Source organism: Mirounga angustirostris, unplaced genomic scaffold, assembly GCF_029215605.1.
Source record: "Mirounga angustirostris isolate CCGP_5_RB_7025 unplaced genomic scaffold, mMirAng1.0.hap1 SCAF_6, whole genome shotgun sequence".
Taxonomy (NCBI): Eukaryota; Metazoa; Chordata; class Mammalia; order Carnivora; family Phocidae; genus Mirounga; species Mirounga angustirostris.
This window is the reverse complement of record NW_026991714.1, coordinates 148,555,673-148,569,251: the sequence shown is the minus strand read 5'-3', so window position 1 is coordinate 148,569,251 and position 13,579 is coordinate 148,555,673. Positions and strand designations below refer to the sequence as shown.

Here is a 13,579-nt window from a genome sequence, read left to right as displayed (position 1 = left end):
ATCTTTAAATCTTTTAACCTAATTTTTATAGGTTTTTTTTATACAAAATTTCTCATTTCTGTTAGATATTATTTATTCTATTTCCCTCAAAGGAAAAAAAATTTTTTTTGTTAAATAGTGGCTAGCCACTTTACTAAACCTCCTTATTAAGTCCAAGTATTTGAAAGCTGATTCACTTGGGCACTGTGAGAGAGGAGCCATGCCTCTTACTCCCATTTCATCTCTCACCAGGTTGACCAGCACACCAAAATACCAATCATGAAATAACAAAATATAATGTGGAGTTACCATATGCCAGGCACTGTTTTACTCACTTTTCTTGTATTAACTCATTAAACATTCACAATTCTACAAGTACTTCTCTTATCCCTATCTTGTAGATGGGGAAATTGAGGCCCACAGAGGTTAAGTGACCTGCCCAAGGTCATACACCCTGACCACAGGGGAATCTGGATTTGACATCGAACTATCTGGTTCTCAACCACTCCTATGGACTTCACTACTAACTTTTAAAAGGAATCTGTCAATACTAGGAATGATACTGGCTGATCGTCTGAAATGATAAACAAGCTTTTAGGATGCAATCAAAGGATTCACTCCATCAGCAGAGGTTAGTCGTCCTATGCACCAGACGCTGTTACCAGGACTGAAAGCATCCTGTACTTTTAACTAATAAAAGGTGCTGAGTTCACCCAATTTTTGTTTTGCATCTACACATACAGAGGTTTTCACCTTTGGTCTACTAATGGGAAGCATTAAGAAATTTCCTAGTCTAGACATCCTTACCATCCTGCATGATCCTCCGAGTTAGGATGGAAGAGACATAAATACCTGTACGCATATAAACATATGAAGAGATTTCTTTCTGTCTCAGACTTCAGCAGTAAGGTTATCCTCTGGGATATTCCAGCTATCCCTCTGTTAAATAAGTTATCTACAATCCTAACCTACAATCCTCACAAACTCATGGGCACAGCAGTTAAGCCACAGTCTATTTCATAGATAATCCCTTAATAAGTTTTCTAACTTCTTGCATGGATATTGGTTGTTTTAGATTTTGTGTCTTTTTGTGAAGATTTACATTTCCCCAGAAAAAGTACCATTGAAAAGAGAATTTCAGTGAAATTATCACATCTATTAGCATAGACACAGCACACCATTTTCTTTTTACATTTAGATTTCCTCTATCACCACTGTTAAGTACCCTTCCAAAAGTCTATTTTTTTCTTCTTAAATTTCCAAAAGATTTTCTCTATAGCCACAGCCATGTAGCATTTCTAAATTCTGATTTTTTCTTCTTAGATTTATAAGCAATTGGTAAATTTTATTGTATAAGCTTTTTTTTTTAAGCAGCTCTTACATCTTTTGTTCTTAAATGTTTCAACAATCTTCCTATTTTCTAATCAATTTCTTTTAATTCTTTCCTCTTTCCTACCCCTCAAGGTTATTTTCTTTGTCCTTTTTAAGTTGGTATTATTCTTTTTCAAACTTCTTGAGTTGATGGCTTAACTCCAAATTAACCTAAGAGTTACATGGAAAACTCCCTTTTAAATTGTTAAATGATTTTTTTAAAGATTTTTATTTATTTATTTGAGAGTGAGAGCACAAGTGGGGGGCCCCAACACGCTCGTGGCTTCATCCCAGGACCCTGGGATCATGACCTGAGCCGAAGGCAGACACTTAACCGACTGAGCCACCCAGACGCCTCAAACTTCTAAATGATTTTTTGTAATCTTATTTAAAATCTATCACTGTGTGTGTTCAGAGGGTGTAGCAGGTAGGCTTTCTGAGCTCAGAAATGTACACTTTCCTTGCGGCCCACCAAAGGTGACCTGTGTTTTTGTAGCTACTGTTTAGATACTAGTTTGCAGGGTGCACACCTTTGAGCTGTATGTACCATGTGATTCTAAGCTCCTGGAGCAAAACCCCTGCATTTTCTGTGTTGTTCTACCCAAGCACCAAGCACAGAGCCTGGCATGCAGTAGCCATTCAACAAATCCTGGTTGATTAGAACGAATCAGTTAATTAAACCTAATACTAGAATACTGATTATTTTTAAGTCTTTGTAGAGCATTCCTTCATCTGTCTGAATATAGGTTTCCAAGTATCATGCTCTTTTTGTCAATTTCTCCTCTGCTGCACTCCATGCTTTCACTGCAGGGAAGATCTTGGGGCCGTAGCTTTGACTGTGACTGTTATGTGCTTCTTTGGGAACACCAAGAGTCTTAGTTAAGAGAGTTCAGCCAAGTGTGAGGAGAGCCCTGGCGGGGGCCCCAAGTCTCACAGACACAGCCCAATGCCCAGCGCGGCGCTGGTGATGGCTACCAGTCACAGAGCACCTAGCGTGTGCCGGGCACTGAGCTAGGGCAAGTGGATGCTGTAGAAAGTATAGCCCACCTCATTCCTGTGGGATGAAGGAATAAGCGAACAAATGAATAAGCCAGGCTTTGTTCATCGACATCTTTCCTTTGGGATACAGTCCTGTCCAAAGAATCTGCTGCAAATATTTGGATTAAAGCAAAAACCATCTGGGCCGAAGTCTGGGAACCGAAGTCGGGGAACATTTTGGAGCATGTCCCACCACCCACCTGTCCTTGCCACTTCCGTTCTTCATATTCACATCCGTGCCATTAGAGATGAGGATTTTCACAAGCCTGAAGGAAACAAATTGGAAGGGAACTTGGATACACAGCTTTGAGGGGAAGGAACCCACAATAATGCGGGAATGATGCACAGCACCATACTGAAGACACATCTCCACACTTTCTTTTCTGCCTTCAGAGGGCAGCTGGCGTCAAAGACAGGACATTATTAAACCAGAAAACTACCTCTTCAACATCAAAAAAGGGGGGGGGCCCTTCTCCCTCACATGAATTATTCATTGAAAACAAAATATACCACACAAAACACATTGTTCTGTCGAGCTAATTCACTGTCACCTTAATGACCATTTTAATATATTTCCAAATGGCAGCATTTAATAAGATATACATCTTTTTTTTCAAAATGGCACTTTAGTATTAAATATGATTGTAAAATAAGCCATTAGTGTGTATGCTTCTTTGTGGCATAGAGATAATAATATCCCTGAAAATTGTATCTTAGCAACCTCTCAGGGAAGTTTGTTTTCCAGAATTAATATCCTTCCCAGCTTTTTAAATATAAAATATTTATATTTTAAATATATTTTATTTATGGGACATATAAAATATATTGCAAAATATAATTAAGTGGCTACCTCTCTTCCTCACCATAGGATTATATATTTTTACATTCTCTGCCGCATGGTATAGAACTTCAGGATTCAAACAGCCGAGTTTTTGTGCAGCCCGTACGTGGTACGGTTTTGGAAAGCGAGAAGAAGGGGCCTCCTGCACACACATCTTTTCCCCTCCCATCCGTGCTCTGAGCAGAGCCTCTGGGCGAAGTGGAAGGGCCAGCCACTTAGAGATAAGAAAGGAGGAGGCCTACCTGGTGTAGCCTTTCTGGGCAGCGACCATCAGAGCAGTAAAGCCAAACTTATTGGGAACATCAACCTTAACATTTCTTGGGGAAAAACACAGAGAAAAGAGATTAACATGCTCGGCATGGCTCCCCGTAGATTCACAGCTGAGGTCTCTTGCAGGACACAGGTGGCTAAAATGATTCATTTTCCCGAAAATCCCAATTTCTTCTGGGCCATTAAGTTTCTGTTGTCTTAAACGGCCCTGCCTAATATTTTTCAAGGATCCAAATTCACAAGGAGAGAAACTGCTGTAGTTTCGCTTAAAACAGGCACTCCCTTCAACTCAAAACCATGATGTGAGCAGATAAAACGCTGGGACGAGCCCCACCCCCTTCTAGAGCAAAGGACACAGAAGTGTAGACACTCCGGTCCGCCGTGAGCCTGGACTGGGGGAGGCCTGCATTTCTCCCTTGATGCAACTGGAGGAAGAAAGCAGAGCTCTTAAATACCAGCTTAGAAGCGCTGGCTTTTTGCAGGATCCTTCTCTCCTCCAACTTATGAGCCCTATTCGCAAAATGACTGGTCTTCTAAGCTACTCAAAACTACTGAGTCGAGAAGAATCTAAGTAACATCGTTTACTTCGCATTAGGAGACGGCCTCAAAGATCCCACGGCAGCAAATGTATTTGCTACTGTTCGTCTGGGGTTTTGCCAACGTTTTGAATCAGAAACCGCTGATTTAATGATTCCTTAGATAGCCGCGGGCACCTGGGGGTGAAATTTGCCTAAACGCTATGGCGTATAAACGAGAGTCGGAAATTATTTCTGGGAATAGGATACCCAGACTTCTAATTTTCATTTTCAGTTTTCATTAGATAATTATAAAATATAGCATTTACACAGGGCTAAAGGTCATCTTTGTTGACTATGCTGGACTCACACCAGTCACTGGAGATCTGTTTTGGAGCAATTTCAAAGGCATGGAAAATTGGGGGGAAATAAAATAAGTGCAATTCCATGCACTTGCTGGGCGTTAAACATTTTTAAACTTTAAGGCAGGGCTCTCTCACCCTCCTTGAAGTATTCGAACCAGCAAATCTTCATCATTCACATTGACAGCTCGGTGAAAGTGCTCACTACTTATGGGTTCTCCTGAAGAAAGAAGATGGAAAATGGTCATCCGAAGTTGAATGAAAGAAGATTCATTCTGGCTACGCACCTCACACAGCCTTGAGTAGGTGTTCACGCTCCCCTCCAAGAAGGCACTTGGCCATTCAGAGAAGTATAGCTTACATTTCCTATTCCACTTCTCTTACTGAGAAAGACCTTGTTTCCATATCTTAAGAACATTCAGATTGTCCTCAGGACTTGGGATATTCTCAAGTTATAAAAGTACTGCTTTGCGAATGGTATTTTGATAGGTGAAAATAATCCTTCCAGATTTCCTAAGACTTACTAAATGTCTCTTACTAGCAAGGAAAGGCCCCACCATCGTCGCAACACGCTGGTTTTGCTTGCCAGAGAGTCACTAAACTACTTGAACAAACGACAAAAATAAATTGTTGTAACTTTTGACATCCAAAATTTCAGTGCTTCCCAGGAAGATAACATTCATGTTGGCCTTGTCTCCCGGAGCTTCGGCGGGTGGGGGGCAGGAGGAGCTCATTCACGGAGGGGGAACACCGTGAGAAAGCCTGATTATGGGGAGAGCCTGCCAGGCAGAGAAGACCAAGGAGGAGCTGCAAGGTACTCCAGGAACAAGGGGACGTGGGGCAGAAGGGAGGGCGTCCCTTTGTGCGGGGGCGGGGGGACCTTAGCTCCTCAAGGAGGAGAACAGGAAGGACAGAAAGGAGCAGAGTGTGACAATAAAGTGCCAAGTGAGAGAAGCCCGTCTTTCAGGGCTTGCTTCACATTCTGTGAGTTTCTAATCGTTTGAATGATTGAGCGTAAATGGAACATACGTGAAGCACTTAGCAGAGCACCTGGCATGTCCTAAATACCCGGGTCTGCTGTGAGGTGGTGGGAAGGGCAGTGGTTGCTGTCCTTATCCCCACCGTTCCCAGGCCCAGCCCCTCACAAGCTGAGCGTACCTATCTGAGTGGGTCTCTTCCATTCATTCAACAAATGTTTACTGAGTAGCTCACATGCCCAGTCTCGACGCTGAGGGTCCCAGGGAGAACAAATCAAGCATGTTCCTCTCCTTTGCCATTTACACCGTAGCACCTGCTTCCAACCTATCATCATCTTAAACCCTGAAAGAAAACACCCATCTCCTATCCTGTCCTCCCACATTGCCCCCGAGACTGCTTCCTGGGGCTCACCTACCCCTCACCGCCCTCTTCCAGGCTGGCCTCCAGAGATCCCCTGGCCGGCGCCCCCAGGTGGGGAGTGAAATTCCCTGTTCCTGCACCTATGGTAGAAAAACTCTCTGGGACGAGACCTTGGAGCTGACTGGAACTGGGGATTATAAACTCAGTACCCATCTGGGTCAGGTAGATACGCTAGGAAAAACTCCTGGGCCCTGGAGCGACTTTTCTACTTGTTTCCTTGGAGGATTTTAGCTGGGCAAATTATAAACCAGGAAACCGGGGGACAGAAGAATGTAGTGATCACTAGCAGAATGACCTCTAGCTGATACCCTTCTTCTTCTGGTAAAAAAATAAATTTAAGCCAAGTGAAAACTGTTTTTGAAATAACAATTTTGTCTGCTAGTGCTTGCCAATCTCCTAAAGATTTTTTAGCCACACTGTACTTCCTTTTCATCATTCCACACATATTTTTAGACCAAAAGCTTCAAATAAAAGTATCACAATAAACTGTCAAGAGGGCAAGGCCCACCACTTTCCCTGGCCTTCCGAGGATAGATCATGCCTAGCCTGGTGGTTCCACTGGGGGGCTATGGAAGGGAGCAGGGTTTTGTATACCCCCTGCCCCAACACCACCACCACCACTAAGAGGACATTTGGTAAAGCCTGGAGACTTTTTTGGTTGTCACACCTTAAGGGTTCGTGCTACTGGAGTCTACTGGGTAGAGGCCAGGGATGTTGATAAACATCCTACAGTATACACGATGAGAATTATCCAGCCCTCAAATGTCAAAAGTGCCAAGCCTGGGAAACCCTGGGCTAGAATAGTATGGACTTAAAATGATCTATTGGGTGACGCATCCCTACTTTAGTGGACAAACTAAACCCAAGGAAAGTTTCCCTCCCTTCTCACTTCCCAGAAGGGAGGGAAGAGGGGGATAGAGGTGGTATATCCCACCAAACAGCCCCCTCTTGTGATTCTCAAACTTCAATTGCCACTAAAAATACAACTAATTTGCATAGAATCATCTAGAAGGACATAGGAAGCTCATCCTATTTCTACTCAATTTTAAAATATGGCATCCTGGGCGCCTGGGTGGCTCAGTTGGTTAAGCGACTGCCTTCGGCTCAGGTCATGATCCTGGAGTCCCAGGATCGAGTCCCGCATCGGGCTCCCTGCTCAGCGGGGAGCCTGCTTCTCCCTCTGACCCTCCCCCCTCTCATGCTCTCTGTCTCTCATTCTCTCTCTCTCAAATAAATAAATAAAATCTTTAAAATAAATAAATAAATAAATAAATAAATAAATAAATAAATAAATAAAATAAAATATGGCATCGTAACTCAAGTCTTATTAACTAAGCTCTATCTAGGACTTGACACAATGCTTTGTCGGTTCTTCAGACCACAAAACTGAGAGCCAGGAAGGCTGAGTGAGTAGAGCTCACACCAAGTCTTTCGTAACACCACGCTCCTTCCTGGGGTGTTTTAATACATGCCGAGGTGGCTGACCAATCCATTCTGTGCTTCCAAACTTATTACACTTAGAAAATAAGCAAATTGCTTAAATAAACAAATATGATCCCCCTGCACAAAGTGTTAAATGAAAGGGGACACTAAAGCCTAAAAGCTTCAGAAAAATGCTAATTTCTTAAGATTTTAAAGAACATTCTAAAGGCACACGCAGTATCCCCGTGTATTTCTGCGCCGACCCACCTCCAATTCACATCATCTGTCTTACCCAACCAGTCCAGCCCTCCCAGTGGGGGGGGGGGGGGGGCGCTTCCTGGCGCATCCTACCCAGGAAGCTCTGCAGCTTGCAAATATTGGAAAGTGAAATAAGTTCATTTTGTGCTTAGAGGTTTGAGGACTATGCGCAGCAAAGACCGGGGTATTTTGATAGTAGGACATAATTTAAATGAATGCATTGCCCTATTCCAGCTTCTGCAAAGGTAATCAGTGCCCTCATAACTTAATCTGAAAACAAAAGGACATCTCACGGAAGGGAAGGAACACAGCACAATGGTTAATCTATTCCTTATTTGCAGAGTTTCTGCAAAAGGAAGCAATAAGTATCATTCGGGGCATAAACGCTCTTTCTCAGCATTAACTCATTAACCCCTCTCAGACCACTGCCAGGAAGGCAATGAGGTACTGAGGATTAGCACCAGACCAGACATGGATCAACCAAGGCACACAAAGGTCTCCGTTTATGTGAATCAGACAGAGGAACAATGAAAAGGCTCCTCTTTGCAGAGCAGAGCAGAGCAGAGCAGTCCTTTCTCCCTCCCACTATAGGCAGGAGTCACAGAGAGAGGAAATTCCATGGTGAGCCGAACGTTCCACTCCTCCTATCCCTGAATCCTCAAAGACATGGTGGGCCTGGCCCAGGGGACTGCCATCAAGTTCAATGAATACAAAAAAGGCAGGCTTTGCCTCTGTGGGTTTGTTTGGCTAATGTTTACCCTGAGTGTTGCAACAACAAACAAATACTGAATCGGTGCTGCCCGTGAGGAGGATGTCTGTGAGTGCCTGCCCTTGCATCCCCACTGGATGGAACTCATCAGGTAGGGCCAGGGGAGGGGACACCCAGGAGGAGGGGAAAGCCATCCCCATGGTCTGTAAGAGGGTCATTTAGTGGCAGATGTGCCCGCAGATATTATAATGTGGCGGTTAACACCTTTCTGGGTGGAATTCAGGTCTGTTAGAAGCACTGAATAAATGATGAGCTCATTGGAGGAGAGATTTGCCAATTAACAAACAGCAGCTGCTTGTCTCTTTTTAAGGGCCCAATTGATTAAAATTGCATGCCTCATTTAAGCAAGAGACTCATGTACTTTACCTGGAATTAAAAAAAAAAAAAAAAAGGCTGAGCATCCTTTATTCAAACAAAGTACATGCTTTCGTGATTCACTAAAAACACTTTCAAACTGAATGCAAATGATCAACCCACAGAAGCATTTTTTACTTGTTTTGGAAAATATGCCCATTTTTAATTCTTTGTTTAGCATGATCTACCTCCTTGAGGGAGTCTGCTTTGGATATTATAAATCTAATAATAGCATAAGGGAGCAGCAACCATCAGGAAGAGGGACCCTTGCCACCCGGGAGAGCCCCCTGAGGCTGAGAGTCTGTCTCTTCTGCAGCACAGCACTGTGACCAGACCATGAAACTTGCAGGAAGCCCGGTTTGCAGGTCATCACCAGGAACCACGTCTCCATCACACCCTGGTCCCTGCAGGAGGTCTGGCCTAGTGGCCCACGGAAGCCACGGACTGCAGTCACAAATGCCCTGGGCCCCTGGACCAGGTCTCCGTGGCTCCCTCTCGGAAGCCAGCTCAGCAGGAAGGCAGCACAATCCTTGTCAGCTGATAGAAAGCTACCATGGTTTCTGCCTTCCCGAAGAGCTCCAAACGGTAGGCAACCCCCCCCCGCCCCCCTGCCCAACACATCAGCTCTGGCCGGAAGGTCCCGCAGCCCCTGTCCTGGCGTGAATATGGCAGGAGGAAAGATGCCAGTGGGCAAGCTAAGGCTCACCGTGGCTGGTTCTGCATCCTGTTCGCCCTCACCGTGCAGGTGCAGGGGGACCCTCCCCAGCCCCTGGGACGCACGTCCATCTCCCCACAGATGGGAGTGCGAGCTGAGAAAATCAGTGTTTCCCTCCTCATCCTAATTCTGCCTCTGGGCCTTTCCATTCACCGTCTGTCCATCCATTTACCTTTATCTTCTACACCAGACATGACCGACTCATCACATCCTCCACTTTGGAAGCACGCAAGTCGGTACGAGACGAAGATGAAAAAATACACGTAATAAGATGCACTTGGAGGTGATACCCAGCCGGGTACTGGGGCAAACACAAGGAACCGCCCCTGAGCGAGCTCTGCCTGGCGAGTGGCTCAGCAGACAGAGGAGCCGAGGGGGCACCAGGAAGGGGGCTCCGAGGAGGGGGCACTCGAGAGAGAAGGGGCAAAGGCAGAGGAGTGCGGGCGTGGCCTGTGGCTGGCTGGGGACAGCAGGACAGGAGGGAGCACACTGGCCCAGTGTCCCCTAGAGAGTCTCTATTCAAACAATAGGTTCCCCTTTGCCAACTTTTCTCCTGCCCCTGCTCCTCCCTTCTCTGTGCCTGCCCTCAACACAGAGGAAACCAACTCACACTCAGCGGCTCTGCCTTTTCTTTCCCCTAAAAGCTCCAGAGCTCCGGAGCTCCTATAGGAAGGAAATGCTTTCATGGTCACCACATGAAGGACAAGCCCTCTTTCCTGACCTGCGTCTCTGTAACTGACCGTTGCACTTGGAAAGTCTCCTCTGAAATTATGTGTCTTTGCAGCGAGCGGAGCACCTTGGGGAAGGTACACCCCCCCCCTCAGCTGTCACTGAATTCTCAGTTTGCCAAACTAAGACCCGACTTCCTAGTGCCTTGTTTGCAAACGAAGAGATGATAGGCTAACTCAAAACCTCAATCATCTTTAATCCACATAAAAATATCTCCACATAAGAAAAACCTTGAGAGACTCTTAACTCTAGGAAACAAACTGAGGGTTGCTGGACGGGAGGTAGGTGGGGGGGATGGGGTAACTGGGTGATGGGCATTAAGGAGGGCACGTGATATGATGAGCACTGGGTGTCCTACGCAACTGATCAGTTACTGAACACTGCATCTGAAACTAATGATGTACTATAAGTTGGATAATTGAATTTAAATCTAAAAAGAACTCTCCAAATAAATGCATAAAGGACACAACTGAAAGCCATAGAAGGAAAACTATGTTTTACTTATATATGTATATGTGTGTGTACACCCACATATGCCATATGCAATATTGACTAAAACTTTAAAATCACTTTTACTCACAAGAGGAAGATTTTTGTTGTGCAACTGAAAACAAGTGTTTTCAGCGAGCGGGCCATGAAGAACATTTCTGACTATTTTAATCTTTACCACACTCTAGACATGCACACATCTTTGAAACGTTTTAAAATACCAATCACAGAAAATATCTGCACCCTCAGATGGGACCTGGGAGAAGGACACGCAAGTCAGAGGCAGCTGACCCCTTGCCCCGCCTGTGTGTGTGTGTGTGTCAGTCCCACTGTTCGTTCTTCCTCACTCACAGCCTCCCTGGGAATCTGATTTGTGTGTCAAGACATAAAACTGAGGTTGTTCAAAAGGGACAAAGTGCTCTGCAGACCTTGTCACCTGAGGCACACCCCAACAGGCAGACGGTTTCTCAGCCCACACGCCCCGGCCCACTTCCCAAGAAAGGCGACTCCACCCTTCTGTACTTTTAGTCCTGAATGTGCACTCCCAGGGCGGTGCTGGCCCCAGAACAGCTCTGCCCGTTTGTTAAAGCACAGACTTCCCTCCTGCTGTGGCCTGGCCTGGCCAGGGAACAGTATTAGCACAGTCTTTAAAAATGGAAGAGCCTGAGCGGTTCACTCGGTTAAGCGTCTGCCTTCAGCTCAGGTTGTGATCTCAGGGTCCCAGGATCAAGCCCCAGGTCAGGCTCTGTGCTCAGCAGGGAGCCTGTTTCTCCCTCCCCTGCCCACTCATGCACTCTCTCTCTCTCTCTCTCTAAAATAAATAAAATCTTTCTAAAAAAATGAAAGTTTCTGCTTCCAGTAAGGCCGAGCAAAAGGCAAGATATTTTTACCTCTCTATGGCTTGTTGTCTTCATTTATCTTTAGATAAAGGAGGACAGTGGTTGTATACTCACTGGTGGTAGATACAGAGACCACTGGGCTGTACTCGTATTCTCCAGAGGGGCTGGTGACCTTCAGTCGGAATTTGTATAGTGTTCGTGGTTCCAGACCTTCTACAACGTGCTTTGTTGAGTATCCCCTATGTGGGAGGAGACACACATGATGAGGACCCCAGGGGATCAAATAGGAACGCCCTGAAAGTCACTAAAAGCAGGTGGAAGCAAGGTGTGAATTCTGTCTACTTCCAGTATGACCCCATCTTGGCTTTTATCAGTCTCCCACACTAGACGGGGAGTGCCCTGAGTGCAAAGGACAAGTCACGCATCCGTCCCTTCCCACCCTGCCCCAATTGCAGAATCATGAGCAAACACAGGATTTTTTTTTTTTTTTTTTTTTTTGCTTTAAGCAAAACTACTAAGTTTGGGGGTGGTTTGTTATGCAGCAAGAGATAACTGATACATCACATCATCAACAAAGAAGAAACTACAACAAAGACAATAAAGAAATGATACCAGTGGCATTAAGAAAAACATCTGAATTAAGAAACCAAGAAAACAGAAGGGTTAAGAGTCGATACAAATATATTTACCATAAAAGTAAAAGTTCTAAAACCAAGATAAATATTCAGAAAAACTGCATGGCTTTAAAAATCATTATCATCATCTAAAATACATCCACCTGTGCAAAGTGGTCTCAAGATAGGTGGATTTTGGGGCACCTGGGTGGCTCAGTGGGTGAAGCGTCTGCCTTTGGCTCAGGTCATGATCCCAGGGTCCTGCGATCAAGCCTGGCATTGGGCTCCCTGCTCAGCAGGGAGTCTGCTTCTCCCTCTCCTTCTGGAGCTACTCCTGCTTGTGTGTGCACGCTCTCTCTCTTTCTCACTCTCTCTCATAAATAAATAAAACTTAAAAAAAAAAAAAGAGTAGCTGGATTTCCTCACTAGGTGAGCATACATCCATATCTATAGATATGGGAATCCTAGAAAGGGAGCCCAGAATTTGTGGCATCTGAAAAGATCTTTAGGAGCGAAAATTGAATACAATGTCCAAGCTTCAGTGGAATTCAATGTCAGGTGTCAAATACTTAACATAGTTTCCAACCAAAATAAAATCAAAAGTGCCCCCAATAAAATTCAATGTTGCTAAATATCCTAAGTTCACGCTGAAGCAAGCAGCACCTTCATCACCCCTGGAAAGAGGAATTACACAACTGTTTAGAAAACGGAAGTCACTGGGCACATTTAGGGAAGCCTAGAGACTCTCCCTTCAATCGAGAGGACCCCGAGGAGAGTACGAGACACACACAGGGGCCCCGGGACACAGCTGTCCACCGCGGTACTCCACAACGATCACAGCCCAGCTGTGGGGAGACAAACGGAAGCCGTTCGGGAAGCTCGTGGAGAAGCACAACTTCCCACGGCCCACGCCTGGTACCTAAACGAGTAAAACAGTCTTAGGACTTTAGAGGAGAGCAGATGAAAGTCTAGGGCTTGCCTGTATTTTTGTTGTCAGTCGATAAGCAAATATTTGATGTAGCCGCTGAGCAAACATGGAACATGAGAAACCCAATACTGGAACGCCTAAGGACTCGGTTGCCAGACTTGCCCTCTCTCTCTATGCTCCCCCCGCCCCCGCAGTTCCAATCCAGTCCAGCAGGAGCTGGGGACTCTCCCCTAGGCCGATCTTCCCCAGCTGCTGCTCCTTGACATCTCCACTCGGCCTCCAGCTGATGCCCCAACTGAGCTTCTGCTCCTCTCCACACCCCCCATCTTCCCATCTTTGTTATTGGAGATGCTCAGGCCCAATCCGCTGGTGCCACCTGGGAAGACTAGATTATTGGTCCCAAATATTTGGTGCCCTCCCCCAAGGGTCCTATTACTCCTGCCCTGTCGAACTCAGACGTGGCCGTAGGACTTGCTTTGAGCAAGGAACCAGAAGCAGGAGTGAAATGGGTCATTCTGGATGGAAGCTTCTAGAAACAGTGTGTCCTGGCCCTCTGCCCATGGCCACAGTGACTGGCAACCTCCAGGCGGAGGCTGCTCCGTCAGCCCGGGTGGATGTGGATGACAGACACCGTGGAACGAAGCCATGGCCAACACATTGGGTATGTCATGTGGGAAATAAACTGTTG

General features: G+C 45.5%; 1 protein-coding gene across 1 annotated transcript in view; it reads right to left on the bottom strand.

Moving 5' to 3' along the window:
* FANK1 (fibronectin type III and ankyrin repeat domains 1) overlaps nucleotides 1-13,579 on the bottom strand; it is a 99,236-nt gene that overhangs the window by 7,649 nt on the left and 78,008 nt on the right. The window contains exons 3-6 of the mRNA XM_064595447.1: nucleotides 11,464-11,588; nucleotides 4,515-4,596; nucleotides 3,472-3,546; nucleotides 2,589-2,654 (exon numbers count right to left, since the gene is read on the bottom strand). Of these exons, the coding sequence (XP_064451517.1) occupies nucleotides 2,589-2,654; nucleotides 3,472-3,546; nucleotides 4,515-4,596; nucleotides 11,464-11,588 (348 nt within the window). The remainder of the gene's footprint in view (nucleotides 1-2,588; nucleotides 2,655-3,471; nucleotides 3,547-4,514; nucleotides 4,597-11,463; nucleotides 11,589-13,579) is intronic.